Raw genomic sequence first — 14,825 nt, forward strand, 5'->3', positions numbered from 1 at the left:
CCAAAGCTAAAAGAGTCACTGCACAAAAAGAACAGGTTGCTTGATCAAGGTATTAGATGCTTCAGCTGGGAAGCCTGGTTTCTAGTATTATCATAATATTTCCTCTTTGTTCTATCCCTGGGAAACTATGCTTCCACCAGTGCTTCATAACAATGATGAGGCAATATGACTCTCTTAAAGATGTGTCCTGGTTTAGATGTAACCTTGGGGGAATTTGTAGGCTTGACACTATCCCAGAAGACAGTGTATCTCAAAAAGCAACACTTTTTTTAGCCATGCTACTTTTTTATTTCTTTACAATCTACCACAATATCAATTATTACCTATTTTTTACTGGTATGCTTCCTGCACATGTCAAAGCAGGTATTGCTGTTGTTATTGCATCTTCGTTCTTCCCTCCCTGTCATATTTTGTTTCATGTTCTGTATGCTGATAGCTTGTCCAGTTTGCTGTCTAGGCTTCTGCGCTAAACTGGCCTCAAGCAATATCCTCTTTGGATTAAGTACATCATGTGAGTCAGTTGTCTGACTACTGTCCTCATCCATACAAGTAATTTAATCTTGCTCTTCATCCTTCTGTTCCTCAGAGCTCATGTATGTATGTATTGATGATTTATCACCTACCTGACTTTCCTCTCCTTGTATTTCAAAACCAGGTACAGAGATTAACACAAATTCCCCCCAGCATTTACTCCAATTTGACAAAACTCCTTTGTGAAGACTTTCAGTATTTTATAGACTAGTCTCAGTATCTCTAACTCAAAATGATTGTTTACAGTTTTGCAATAATGCTAGAAAAAAAGATGACCAAGCAGGGCTTGGATTTGCTTAGGAGCCAAGGTTGGACCATCAAGTCTCCTCCCTCAGTGGCTAAATAAAAGGTATGGTGCATTGAATGGATGCTATTTCCTGCTTTCTGAACTCTGATAAAAACCTCATAATAAGAAAGTAAATAGTGAGAGAACATAAGAACTCTTGAGTCCTGGAGTTAGTTTTATTTGACTGTTTCTAGGCTAGAAATAATCTATTTCTATTTCCTAGGACACTCAACATTGTAAACTTGTGAAATAGATAGGGATGATCACTTCAGCACGTTGACAGAAGCACAAATTGTATAGTCTGACCTGAAGATTTCAGCAAGACACTAATCCAATACCTACTTTCAGTATAGTTTTCTGGTCAGATTCTGCCTTCTGATAGACAAGGCACAACCTTAGCTGATTTCAGGAAGTGGTTTTTTTATCATAAGAAAAATATTTCTTCCATTTAGAAACTCCTCTTACTTGAGGGTGTGAGATGTGCATCATTCTGTGTAACTGCTAAATCTTGGTTTAGCAACAAATATTTTTGTTGTAGTTTCAGCCCTGCTATACACAAGATGGATTTGGAGAGGGAGAATTAATTTTATTGGACGAATCAAGACAGTTGCAGAAGGCCACTCAGCTTCCAAGCCTGGAAGTTCTTCCAGAGGAGCTTGCTGGAGAGGTTACGTGCCCAAAGCTGACATGATTTTCTGTCATGTCTATATCAATGGACACCACCTGAATTTCTTAACTGGTCAGACAGTCCTCAGTCAAGTTGGAAAGGGTAGATGAGTTGCCATCTCCAAACTCCCTGTTTTTCCCTTGGAGTTTTACACATTTTTGGGTCATCACTTTTTCCTCTCAAATCCTCTGGCTGCCAGTCATCACTGCGTCAACTTCTGTCTGTGGAAGGTTTTGCATATCAGCTTTTACCAGCATAACACATTGGTCCTTGAAAATGGCATCCTATGGTATGTTGCATAGCATGGAAGAGGTGAGAAAGATGCAGATCTCTGTCTCCCTGCCTCCCCTCCCCCAGTACCCTACCACTCTATACATGTAGGATGTTGAACACTGGGTTCCCAGCAGAAGCTCTTCCTCTCAACCTCCTGTTGCATCATACTGCTTGCTAGTGTAAATATAGCCTTTTAACCCTGTGGTATTCCCTTGGCTGAGTGTGGAGGAGGAACAGCAAAAAAGAGGGTGTTAAAGTTTCTGAAAGAGAAGATTACCAGAATCCTAGCAAAGGGCAAGTCCTGTAGGCCCTTTGCTATTGGCAGGTCCGTATTGAATAGTAAATAATTTACTAAGTGTAAACCACAAAGGGAACACTAGGAAGAGGCATTCCTTTTTCAGTTTGAGTGTGCAAGCTGGCCACAAAAATAATTTTTGCAATGGGTCACTGCTTCCCATTACCCTGGAGCAAAGTCCTTGCAGTCTGTGACCAAGAATGCTTAACACATGCATGAAATGCTAAACAAAATAAATTTTCTGAGTGACTTCTTTGTATCCAAAATGAAATGTATGTTGTTCAAGGACCAGAATCATTCTGATTAGATGCAACGTATGAAACTGGAGAGACTGCAGCCTCTTGCACATGCTGAGGCACACTTGTGAATATTTGACTGGTGTTCGTAAAATGAACAAAAAATCAGCCTGGTCTCTAAGGCAACCACATACTACTAAAACACAGAAATATTTGCTGTTTGAATTTGCACTGGAGATTGCTGTGATTCCAGAATAACAGCCTAACGGTGGCTGAAAAAGAACTGGAATATTTTTTTTCCTGACTCAGCCCTCTGTTGCAGATTGCTATTGACTATTGACTAGTCAAAATGCAGAATTTAAATGGATTTAACTTCCACATCATAGTTGCAAAAAATGCTATCCCTGCTGATTCTAGGAACGCAGGGAGGAAAGAAGAGATCTCAAAGACTATGTAAGATGCATTTTGTGGTATAAAAAAAAACAGCCAGAGAGACAGATTTCAGTTAAATGAGGAACCATTTTGAGTTCTTAAATTAAAGACAAGAAACACAATATCCTACATTTGATATGTTGTTATCCTAAGTATAGATGCCTGTCATCCACTTCCTTTTATGCTGAAAGTGTCGTGAAACCAAAGAACTTAACCACAAAGTCACATTTGCACAGAGCTTAGACTTGTAATGCTTCTGCTATGAGACATGCGTATGGAAGAAATTGACATTCAGCTCTTCAGAGGAGATTTTACACATATTGGTAGTTAAGCCCTCTCCTTAACTTCAGTAATTTAATTAATTTTTTCTTATTAGACTGCTCAGGAAGGAACACACATGCTCACATTTACTTACTGAGAAAAGTGGGCTGAAAGGTTGGCCACATTTTGACTGCTGTCTCAGTTTGTAGCCCATTTTTACAGGCAGGCTTGCAAACTGGAGAAGGCCATAACTTCTTTGTGGATCACACTTGCTACAGCCAGCCAGGACCCTCCTGCCTCTTGGTATTTAAACAAGGTGTTCAGTATCTGGAGCTAGGGATCAATGGGTTGCATCAACTGGAATGTCAGACTTTGCCTTTCCAGTGGTGCAGCGTATGCCAGTGCAGGCCAAAGTGCATTGCAGTGGTAGATGCTAAAGGTATAAATAGCGGTCTGCAGCAAAAAAATCCCTAACCACTTTTATTTTCTTGCAGTGGTTGATGAAGAGTGGCAAGGACTTGAAGAAAATGTTGCCCATGTCCCGTTCTTTGCAGAGCGCTACTCTGAAGCTGAAATGATCAAAAGGTCACAGATGTTTTACGAGCTTCTTAACAAGAGACGGTCTGTCAGGTTTCTCAGTGATGAGCCTGTCCCCAGGGAGGTTATCGATAATGTCATCAGAACAGCAGGTATGGTACTGAGTGGTCCAAGGTCTGAAAAAAAGAAGAGGATCAGCATTGCTGTTCAACTCTGTAAGAGTGATATGGAAAAGCCAAGGGAATTGGCATTTGGCTTATGGTTTTCCTAGATTCACCTGTCACCCATAATAAATGAGCACCCATTGACTGATTGGAAATTACTCAGCTTGAAAAACTATATGTCGGGGACTAGTTTGGAGCATTCCCAATCCCATTGTATTTGCAGTGCACCCAGAATGGAAAAAGAGCATTTCAACAGCACAAAATGAAACATTTCTTTTTCAAGCATTAAAAGATGTTATTTAAAATAAAATTGATGTACAGTTTAGTGAGACGTCTTTCAAATAGAAACATTGAAGTGGTTTCTGTCAAAAATGTTAAACCATGTGTACTTCACATGCTTTAAAATGCCATGTATTTTGATGATATTTATCATGTGCAGAGTTTTGTCTGGTTTTGGTTTTTTTTTTTCCCCCCTAAATCAATTGTTGAAATTGTTTCAGCCATGTGAATTATTTCAGTTGACACAAGTGGTTGGGATTTATTAGGGGAATAAAGTTTCAGTTTAGGACAAAAAACTTGCCAGTCCTTTCCAGATCAGTGCCAGGCCCCTATTGCATACAGCTGGAGTGTTGTGCTAAGGACCCTGATAGAAGTTATTTGACTGAATGTCAAAAATGAATTTTCTTTTTTTTTCTGAGAACGTATGTGTTTTAAATCCTTGCCATCATGTCCTGGCCTAATCTCATCTCTACTTTAGTAACTGACTTCAGCCAGGAGTGGGTTTTGTCCTTCATTATGTATCTCATTCTATGAACCAGCTGCTGCTAATGTAGAAAATATTCGCAAGCCGCCTTAGACAAAAGTTCAGTAGCCTCTAGCAGGATTAATAATACAGTTTCTTAGCATTTGAGGTGCATTGTTTTCCCTTTAAAAACTGTATGCAGCTTTGTTACTGCACTGTAATGAGTCTCCATCTTCCTCTAATTAGCTGGGAGTCATTAAAACACTGAGCATGGTTTGGCAAATGCAGCAAAGCGAACAAGCCTGGAGTGCAGATGAAGTATTTAGCAACCCTGAAAGCTTTGGGCTGTGTAGAGGAAAAGAAAACAAAGCAAAACCTAAATGTCATCGGTTCTTACCGAGACATGAGGAGAGGCGAGGTTCACCATATAAACACATTTCAATATAAAAGATAGTTCAAGATGCTTATCCAGCGTTTCTCAAATTGAAATAAGTGCTTAAGTAAGCAAATACTATATGTGTTCAACACTTTCAAATATTTTAAAAATTTGTATGAGGGGTTAAGACGAACAGTCGTCTTAACCCATTTATCTGTGAACCTGCACAGATGACTATATATATTCTTCAGCTTCTGGCTTTCACCCTCTGGGCAGCTAAAATATTCTCCAACGGTGTTGGTGTGTAATGATCAGGGCTGAATGAGCAAGTGCAGATTTAATACGTGCATACCTACATACACCAGCTGTCTTTAGGACAACAGACTCAAACCTGTATGCTATATGGCAGATGTCGGCATTGTGCAGTTCCTGTCTTTGTCAGTCAGTGGCAGATTCCTGCGGGTGGTCACTTAGCCTTGTTTTCCTGAAAGCCATTAGCTTTGCCCTCCAGCTAAAAGCATGCCTCGGAGCTGGGTGCAAGTTCAAACAGTGTGTTGCGTGCAATAACGTTACCGTGTGCATATATCGCACCATAATACTGTCTCATCATAGGAACCACAAAGGAATTCTTACAAATCCGTAACTTTGGTTTCCTGTAAAATGGCTGTATGAAAGGACTAACTTCTGTCATTGAATGGGACTTCATAGTCTTAGAGAAAGAAATGAACAGGCTTGTCTGCCAGAACTTATCTCTGTGCTTTTCTTCCCATCTCATCCAATTGCTCTGCCTTTTCTTCCCATCTCATCCAATTGCTTTCTAATTGCTCATCAGGAATAGCTGATGGATCTCACTGCCCACCCTCCTTCCTGGGTTCTCAGCTTTCCTTGTTTTTGTATGAAGGTACCTCACCCAGTGGAGCACACACTGAGCCCTGGACCTTTGTGGTGGTGCAAGAGCCGTACTTAAAACATAAGATTCGTGAGATCGTAGAAGAAGAAGAAGAAATCAATTACAAAAAACGGATGGGAGACAGATGGGTTAATGACTTGAAAAGACTGAGGTATGAAAAAGTCTTTTGGCTAAGGGTTTTGAACGGAGCTGTGTTTTAGTCTAGGAAAGACTATATTGAGAAGTTTTAGTCATGATACTTTTTTTTTTCTTTCTTTTTTTTTCTTTTTTCTTTTTTCATCCTTCCCCCCACTTATTTTCAGGAAGGAAAAAGAAACAACTGAAAATAATGATGTCAACAATTTAAACCCCTTGTTTTCAAAATATTCTTTCATGTCCATGCTCCTTAAACTCTCCCCAGTTCTCTGGTGCTGCGTAGGAAAGCAGCTATAAATATTTCCCAGGTCCTGATCACAGAAAAAGAAGGAAGGTGGGGCAGAAACTGCCCCAGCCAGAGAGTTGCCAGAATTACTGTAATGTGGTCCTTTTGCTAATTTACAGCTGGGAAGAAAAAACTCCTCTCTGAGGAAAGGGAAGTTCCCACCTAGCAGGAGTTAAAAAAAGGATTTACTATTTATATGTTAATTCTGACTGCCTTGTTCTAAGGGCCAGGTGAGATGCAACACCCGACTGATACACACAAAAGAAAAGCTCGCTATGCCTGTGTCCTTCAATCTTACTAAGAAGAAGGATAAAATAAGTGGCTCAGATGTTCAGCACACTCTTTCCTGTTGCATGGCTCCATCTTGATCCTCAAGATGATGGGAATCTTACTGAAAGCACCACAGTTTAGAAAATTGAAATTGTAAAAGAAGCTTGTCTTAAATTCTTCTAGTATCCTTTTCTATTTCTTCCTCCCTCTTGCTTATAATATATTTCTAAGATTCATGTTTGGAAAGAAAAACTTAAAAATATGTATAGAATTGTGCCTTGGTGGCTGGTTCATAAAATTGCCTCCAGTAGAAGGTATTATATGCTCTCAATCTTGAAAATTTTCCAAGCATTTGTCTCAATTTTTTGGTTTTTTTTTTTGTTGTTGTTTGGGTTTTTTTTTTTCCTCCTATGTAACATCTGTTGCCATAACTCTTGTCCCAGTATTTTCCTGCTGTTTGCCGAACAATGAAGCTCCCAAAGTCATTGGGAGCTTTGCTGTTGACTGAGGCAGCCCCAAGGCTGGTCCCTATGCAAGTGCTGAATTATGCAATATTTAATTGTTCCAAAGTCTGACTGACTTGCTTAACTTCATACAATGGGAAAACTTCTACTGAGTCTTGGCTTGTTAATTGAAGCATATGTGCAAAGCTTTCTATAGGGTTGATTTGCCCCACTTGTTTCATAATGTTAGTGTTTTTCAGGTGCTTACATGCTATGTAAATGTATGTGCTATGTAAACAACTGGAAAATAGTATTTTTTGTATTTTGAGTGAGTACAATAGAAAGCACACATTTTCTTATTGAAATCCTACCTCATAATTGTATATATTAAAATATTGGGAACCAAATATTGACTGAAATAGTCAGAAGCAGAATAACATTTTTTGCTGTGAGAATATATTTAGGTTTACACCTTAGACCAAGAAGTTTTGAAATTTTCTGCCAGCCGTTTTGTTGTGGTTTAACCCCAGCCAGGAACTAAGTACAGATGCAGCTGCTCGCCCATTCCCCCCACCAAGGGGTGGGGAAGAGATTCAGGAAAAAGGTAAAATTCGTAGGTTGAGATTTGATTTAATGAGCAATTTAAGAATTGAAAAGTATAATAATAGCAATAATAATCAGATGGAGAGAGACAGGGAGAGAGAGGAATAAAATCTGCAAGGGGAAAAACCCAACTGATGCACAATACAATCGCTCAACCAGTGAGCAATGCCCAGCCAGTCCCTGAGCAGTGATGAGCGGGTCCTGGCCATCTCCCCCATTTATATACCGAGCATGATGTCTCATGATACAGAATATCCCTTTGGCCAGTTCAGGTCAGCTGTCCTGGCTGTGTCCCCTTCCAGTCTCTTGTGCCCTTCCACCCCTCTCGCTGGCAGGGCCTGAGAAACTGAAAAGTCCTTGATTTAGTATAAGCATTACTTAGCAACAACTAAAAACATCAGTGTGTTATCAACATTATTTTAACACTAAATCCAAAACACAGCACTGTACTAGTTACTGAGAAGAAAATTAATTCTGTCCCAGCTGAAACCTGGACAAGTTTCCCTGCTATCACAAAAAAGTTGGCGTTGCTAGTGCCAGGTGGAGCTACAAGTCTGCAAAATTCCAGGAATTAAATAATCTCAAAGGCAAGTGCTTATGAGGCCAGTTCATAGGTAAGAGGGCAAGACATACCTCCTATTTATATGCAATTCCACTCTTCAGAATGAGTGAATCAACTGCTTAGCCAAATCTGTTAAAACTGAGCACTCTATTCAAGCTTATTTTTTCAGAAATGTTTCTGTTTAAGCTGACAATACTTAATCCTTTGCAGTGAATGTTCTAAGCTTTACTTTACTGCTATAATTGTCATGTACCTTTAGTGTCCCCCTGCAGACAGTAGATGTGACTTACAGGAAAATGAAAAAATTGCAGAATAAATGTCTTAAACATTATCTTTTGCAGAACAAACTGGATCAAAGAGTACTTGGACACTGCTCCATATCTGATCCTCATTTTCAAGCAGGTATATGGGCAGCTTCCAAATGGCAAAAAGAAGACCCACTACTACAATGAAATCAGTGTTTCTATTGCCTGTGGTATCCTGCTTGCTGCCTTACAGGTATATCGACAGAACCAACACACTGGGGTTTGGGTTACACCAAAGCTATTCTGCCCAAATGAGGGTGGAACCCAATTTAGATTTTAACATTATCAGTCCTCTGGATTACTCCAACTCCTGGCAATATGTCTTAGTTCTGAGTTTAAAGCTAGTCTGCACAGGCCTTACATCCGAGAAGGTGATTCCTATCCTCAGTACTGCTTAACAAGAAGAAAAATGTAATGCAGCTTAGTTCCAGAGTTGTCAACCTTCTTCCAGCCCAGGCTTCAGCCCCTGTGGTTTCTGCCTTATGCTACCAGGGCTGACAGGGTCTGCAGGCCACCCAAGCATGGCTGTGCAGTGCCACACTGGCCCCTTCTTTTCAGTAATTCCTAATAAAACAGCTTGACCTCAAATAATTTTTAGTACACAATGCTGAAAGAAACCCTCAGGGACATATTTCACTGAACAGACTGTACTTATTTCAATCACTCTTTCTGAGGCATTTCTGAAAGTGAACCAATTTCTAAATCTCTATGTGTTTGATATCTGTCAGTTGGAATTTCTCAGTGCTTTCTCAGTCTCAGTTCTGCTTGTTGTATCTGATGTGCTACACAAGTGTTTAAATAGCGAAGCTGTTCTGATAGTTAACTTGGCCTGTCAGCAGGATTACAGCAAGCTGCCACCTCTTATATTAGGCCAATTTCCTACCAGGAACTGCCATTTCTTCTCCATTCTGTTTTGAGTGACACTTCCCTTCTGTGACACACATTGCTGCTCCTCAGGAGGATCTTCAGGATGGGAAATCTAAGAAGTGAGCAGTACAGAAACACATTGCTGGGGTGCTGCTGCTCTGCAGTTGCACAGCACTCTGTATGTTCCCTCCATGGAGCTGGCAGCAAAGGGAATGCACAGGGAATGGGGCAGGACCAGCGCTGTGTCACTAGCGCCTTAGAAGCAGTAGGGATGACAAGTCTCTGCTTTCTCCTGAGCCAGCCCACCACTCGTGGGATTTCTGAGGCTATCTTTTAACTTTCAGGCTCCTTAGTGCTGTCTCTTTCCCAGCTCCTAGAAATTAATTGAGAACACTAAAGGACACAGTGTGATGGACTCATAATGTTCAGCACCACTACCATAAGCTCTTCTCTGCAGAAGATGGTAGAGATTACTTAACGTGAGAGGCCCATTGCCTAAGCATCTCTCCCTGGCTGACTTCTATATTGCAAAGCCTCCCAAAATGCTTGCATTACATAGAGGGAGAGACTGAAATCCACATATGCAACTCTCAGGAAGCACCTCAGCTATGTGGTCATATCTTGGGTAATGTGAGGTCTTTACTGTCTGTCATATTGTTTAGATTTTTTTATGAGTTTTTGTATCATGGGAGGAGAGATACCTCCACTTATTTTGGGATTCTGATGTAAGCCAGAACACTGGCCACTGTAGAAGATCACAACAGACTCCTGTGACATCTTCTGAGGCAGAGCCTGTACCCCCCATCCCCTGTGTACCTGTGAGGTACAGCTCCTGAGCAGGAACAAATGTTCACAAAGCTGTAAGAAATCTTCCTGCCAACCACATGGAGGCAAGGACTGAAACATTTCCCCGTATGAGCCAGAGGAACCTCATGGGATGATATTCCAGTGATATCCCCACAACTGCCTCTCAACTTCACTGTGGCCATGGGTACCCCATTACACTGAGCACTGCAGGCAGGCTCCTGCTGTACAGCACACAGACATGTCAGGCAGAATGTGCTGTTGCTGCAGTGGAGAAATGCTGTACTTCTCTGTAAGCAAAGCAGGCACCTTTTATGGTACCGTTGAGGCTATTAGTAAATCAGATGTTCTAAAGCCTGCAGCAGAGTCTAATGAAGCAGCATTTCTGGGCTAGTCAATAGGGGAATCTGTACAGGTCTGGTGGAAACAACAGATGCAAACACAGAGCACAGAACTCTGCCTCATTCTGCTGCTGTCTGTCTTGCTGCAGAATGCGGGCCTGTACACAGTGACATCCACACCCCTCAACTGCGGCCCCCAGCTCCGGGTGCTGCTCCAGCGCCCAGCGAACGAGAAGCTACTCTTGTTGCTCCCCGTTGGATATCCCAAGAAAGATGCTACTGTGCCTGCGCTGACCCGAAAGCCACTGGAAGACGTCATGGTGGTCATGTGAGCCCAGCGCTGCGAGGAAGGAGCTGTAAGCAGCAGCCCACTCAAGCTGTCAGTGCTGTTCCTGTGTATTGTCCGCCTACACCACTGCTGCTCTGGCTCTTTGCACCTGTATTTCTTTTAGTGCTAGTAAGCTACTAATACTGAGCAGTCCAGCACTGTGCATTTGACAGGTGCTATTACCAAAGCGACCAGGCGTTGTTCCAGGGGACACGTACAATTTAAATTACCTTTATCACTTGATTTTTCTTATGCATTGTAGGGACAAATCTTTCCTTGAACTGTAATGTATATTCTCCTTATACTTTTGTGTTTACCGTTACACAGTTACTTTCACTTCAGAATTTTAATGGAGGTTGTATTAAAAGATATAGAGATCAAACTCAGCTGTTTTATCTTGATCAGCGTGGGCTATTTAAATACCCCTTTCCCCTTCACTCTGTTCAATTCTGCATAGGAGAAAGCTATTTTCCTCATATACAGTAGCATTTTCCCTATTTGATTGATTTCAAAAACTTGTCTATACCAGGCTTTCTTAAACTATTGCTGGTGCAAGTGTCTTGGACTGGGGGAGATCTAGTAGGAACAAGGCACCCAAGCAATTAATTTCCTTGTTACCATTTCTTTCTACATGTTCCAGGCACAGTTAGATCATATGGCAGCTATCAGTCATTCCCTCTATATTTGCTGCTTCCAATGGAAGCAGCCCAGAGGGAACTACTATTCTGGATGTCCTGTTATACCTCCAACTATACCAGTTTAACACCCTGAAATTTAAACTGCTTTAGAGACCCTGCCATATGAGAGGTGCTTTCACGTCACACCAAATCAGGCATATTTAGGTTTATTTTAAGGCCACTTCCCACAAAAGCGATGCTCCTTACTCAAAGGCAAGATGTGACTGGACACCAGTGGGAGCTGCTCACTGGAAGGGCTGGTACTACTGATACCCGTGCGGGCAGAGCCCCCTCGTGGGGTTGAGGTTCCAGACGGCTTTGTGAGCAGCACAAGCTGGAACCACCCTGAAGCTGTCTGTGTTCTGTGAAATACTTTCCACCCTGCTCTCTGCTGCATGTAACTTCAGGCAAATTCAGCCAAACTGGCTGCAGCCTTCCTTGGGGTTGCTTAGGTTGACTTGTTGCACCTTGTCTGAAGTCAGCCCTATTTAACATGACCTGTTGTCACCTGAGCAAGTGGAAGGCATAATATTTTGCAGAGGTACAGCTTTTTGAGGTGTCAATGCCTCTGTTGAGGCACGGTGAGAAAAACTGTTTTCCTCTTCGGCAGTCCATTTTGCAGGTATTCAGCAGGCATGGCTGTGTGCTCACCTGTTCCCCGTTTCACATTCTCAGTGGTACAGCAATGGCAGGAAGAGCTTCTCATGTAGACCTAGTCTGAAATGGGTTTTTGTAAGTATACTAAAATAAACAGAAGTCCTGTGTCTACATGCTTGCAAGGTCTGAAAACTAGTCAGGAAGAGAGGGATGAGCTGAAGCAAGCCAAGGCCGATCCGCTGCAGGTCCCCAGTTACCAGGAATACATATTAAAGCTGCTGTAGCAAGTTTTCCTTCTGTGCAGATGCTGCTCTGCTGCATCAGGCCCCTTCACAAAGCAGTTTGTACCTGCTGTAAATGTACATAAGCCCTGTTACGTTGTTTTAATTCCGAGTTCACGGAACAGTTAACGCAGTACTGAACCTGTGTTGCTTTGCAAGTCTCTCCTACAGCTACAGAAACAAAGCTGCTTCTGCCTGGCCTGGGTCTGCAAAATAGATGGCATGTTTATTCCACAACAGCACTCAGAAGTTTTACAAAATGAATTATGTTTCAAACAGCAGGAGCTTGCATATATAAGGCGATTTCTAGTATGGTTTCATAATTAAAAAAAAAAAACAAAGAACTAAACCACTTTAAAAATATACAAGAAATCATCACAATAAAAATTATTATTGTTATTGTTATATATACCAATAATATATAATAATTATATATCAGTATATACCAATATAACTCTTTATACCAAAGATAATGGTGGGGTTTTCCTCCCCGTGTTGAATCTGGAAACTAATATAGACATAGTAGGTGAAAAAACCCAAGCCTTCACACCTGCTAGATGGGAAAGATTCTATCCAGGAAAGGAATTCTGGAAACACAAAATATAAGCACTTTTTTTTTTTTTCCTTTTCTTTTTTCTCCTATACAAATGCTTATTCAAATGCAAATACTCCAGCAGTATCACAACTGCTGATAATATGGCTGTCTCGTATAAATCACATTAGTGCCTCTGTTGTGACAAGCGTACTTGGAATCGCCACTGTTCTCTAATAAATGTACTTTCTTTACTTAAATACAAATTAAATAAGAATAAATTTTACCTTTCCATAAAGAATATTATTATATAAAATTAGGGTTAGCATTTAAATTGTTTTACACTTAACTAGGGCTTTTTCCTTTGTTTGGGTGAACAATGTTTTTTCGGGAAGAGAACATTCTGGGAGGAATGTCTCCCACACAACCTGTAGGGATTTGATTTTTATATTCCTCCCCTTCTTATGTTTAAAACCAACCTTAAAAACTTGACAGGATTAGCAAAAGATGCTGGAACTTGGCATCTCTCCTCAAGATACATTATGGCCATGTCTCCAAAAGACTCTGGACTAGGTCTACCCACCTCTTCTAGAAAACGACCATACCTCTCAGATGGGAACTGAGCTCTTTAGAAAACTGAGCTCTAAATACTCGTTTTCTAGAATAACAGAATAATTGAGGTTGGAAGGGACTTCCAACATTCATTCTCTCCAGACCTCTGTTCAAAGCAGGTCTGGTTACATCAGCTTGGTCAAAGTCTTGTCCAGTCAAATCAGCCCATATGTTATTTGTTACTTCCGTGGTAAAAAAGCATTTTCCTGCTATCTAATTGAGGTTTTGCATGTTTCCACTTGTGTTCATTGCTTCAAGAATTATTGCTGTGCATCTCCAAGAAAAATCTGCCTTTGTCTTTTCTACATTTTCCAACTAGGTAGCCGCAGGCAGTAATTAGAGTAATTAGGTCTCCCCCAAGCCCTCCCCAGACTAAACACAGCTCTGTGTCCCAGTTCCCTGGCCAGCTTGGTGGCATCAGCTGGACTTGGTCCAGCATGTCACTCTCTTTCTTGTACTGAACAGGCCAAAACTGGACACAGAACTCCAGACATGGTCTTACAAGTGCCAAGTAGAGAGGAAGGATTGCTTTGCTGGACCGGCTCGTTACACTTTTAGTAATGCAGTCCAGGATGTGGTTGGCTTTCTTTGCTGCAAGGGCACACTGCTGATTCATGTTCATCTTGTTGTCTACCATGTACCCTACATGTACTGAAGATCTGCTTGCAGATAGCTGGCGCCAAGCCTGTACAGTGACACTGGATTACTCTATCCCAGATGCAGGACTTTGTATTTACTTTTGATTAAATCTATGAAGTTTCTATTGGCTCATTTCTGCAGCCTGTTCAAGTCCTTCTGATTAGCATCCCCATTCTCCACTGTTACAACCACTTTCTGCAGTCTGGTGTCATCCCCCAACTTGCTAAGAGTGCACTCTGTCGTGTCATCTTTTGCCCTGACAAGGTTATGGCAACCCTCCCCAGGCTTATCTAGTTTAGAGTCTCCCCTACTAGGTTAGCAACCCTGTTTCCAAACATACTCTTACCCCCTTTCTTAGATGCATCCCATCCCTGTTCAGTAGACCTTCTTCACCAGAGAGTGTCCTGTAGCCAGAAAAGCCCAAGCCCTGCCTGTGATACCAGCCACACAGGGAAACGTTGACCCACTGAAGGAGTCTGCTTCTGCTCAGGCCTTTCTCCCTCACCAAAGAGGAGACGGTGCCTTGGTCACCATGCCCTTCATCCTGCTCCCTGAGCCACCTGGTCACTCTTGATTGATACGTTCCCTGGCAGCATTAGTGGTGCCCACATGGTTAAGTAGCAAGAGGCAGCAGCTCGAGGTGCCATGCAACATTCCTGGTGCTGCCCCTGGCAAGCAGCAAGTCTCCTGAGGCAGCAGGCTGGGTCAGCAAGCGGGCTCCAGGGACTGTTCTCTCACCACCCCCTTTGGTGCAGGCTCTGGGCTCGGGCCCCACTGTGCCCTGTCAGGGCCACAGCACTGCATTGCTGCTGTGGCTGTGGGTCTGCTGCTGC

The 14,825-nt window shown here is 41.9% G+C and overlaps 1 protein-coding gene across 1 annotated transcript in view; it reads left to right on the forward strand.

Moving 5' to 3' along the window:
• IYD (iodotyrosine deiodinase) overlaps positions 1-13,027 on the forward strand; it is a 61,728-nt gene extending 48,701 nt beyond the window's left edge. Inside the window, exons 3-6 of the mRNA XM_080389657.1 lie at positions 3,476-3,670; positions 5,702-5,861; positions 8,351-8,507; positions 10,476-13,027. Of these exons, the coding sequence (XP_080245783.1) occupies positions 3,476-3,670; positions 5,702-5,861; positions 8,351-8,507; positions 10,476-10,658 (695 nt within the window). The 3' untranslated portion in view covers positions 10,659-13,027. The remainder of the gene's footprint in view (positions 1-3,475; positions 3,671-5,701; positions 5,862-8,350; positions 8,508-10,475) is intronic.
• Positions 13,028-14,825: the final 1,798 nt, after the last annotated feature.

This window comes from Falco punctatus (genome assembly GCF_963210335.1).
Source record: "Falco punctatus genome assembly, chromosome: 5".
NCBI classification, from domain to species: domain Eukaryota; kingdom Metazoa; phylum Chordata; class Aves; order Falconiformes; family Falconidae; genus Falco; species Falco punctatus.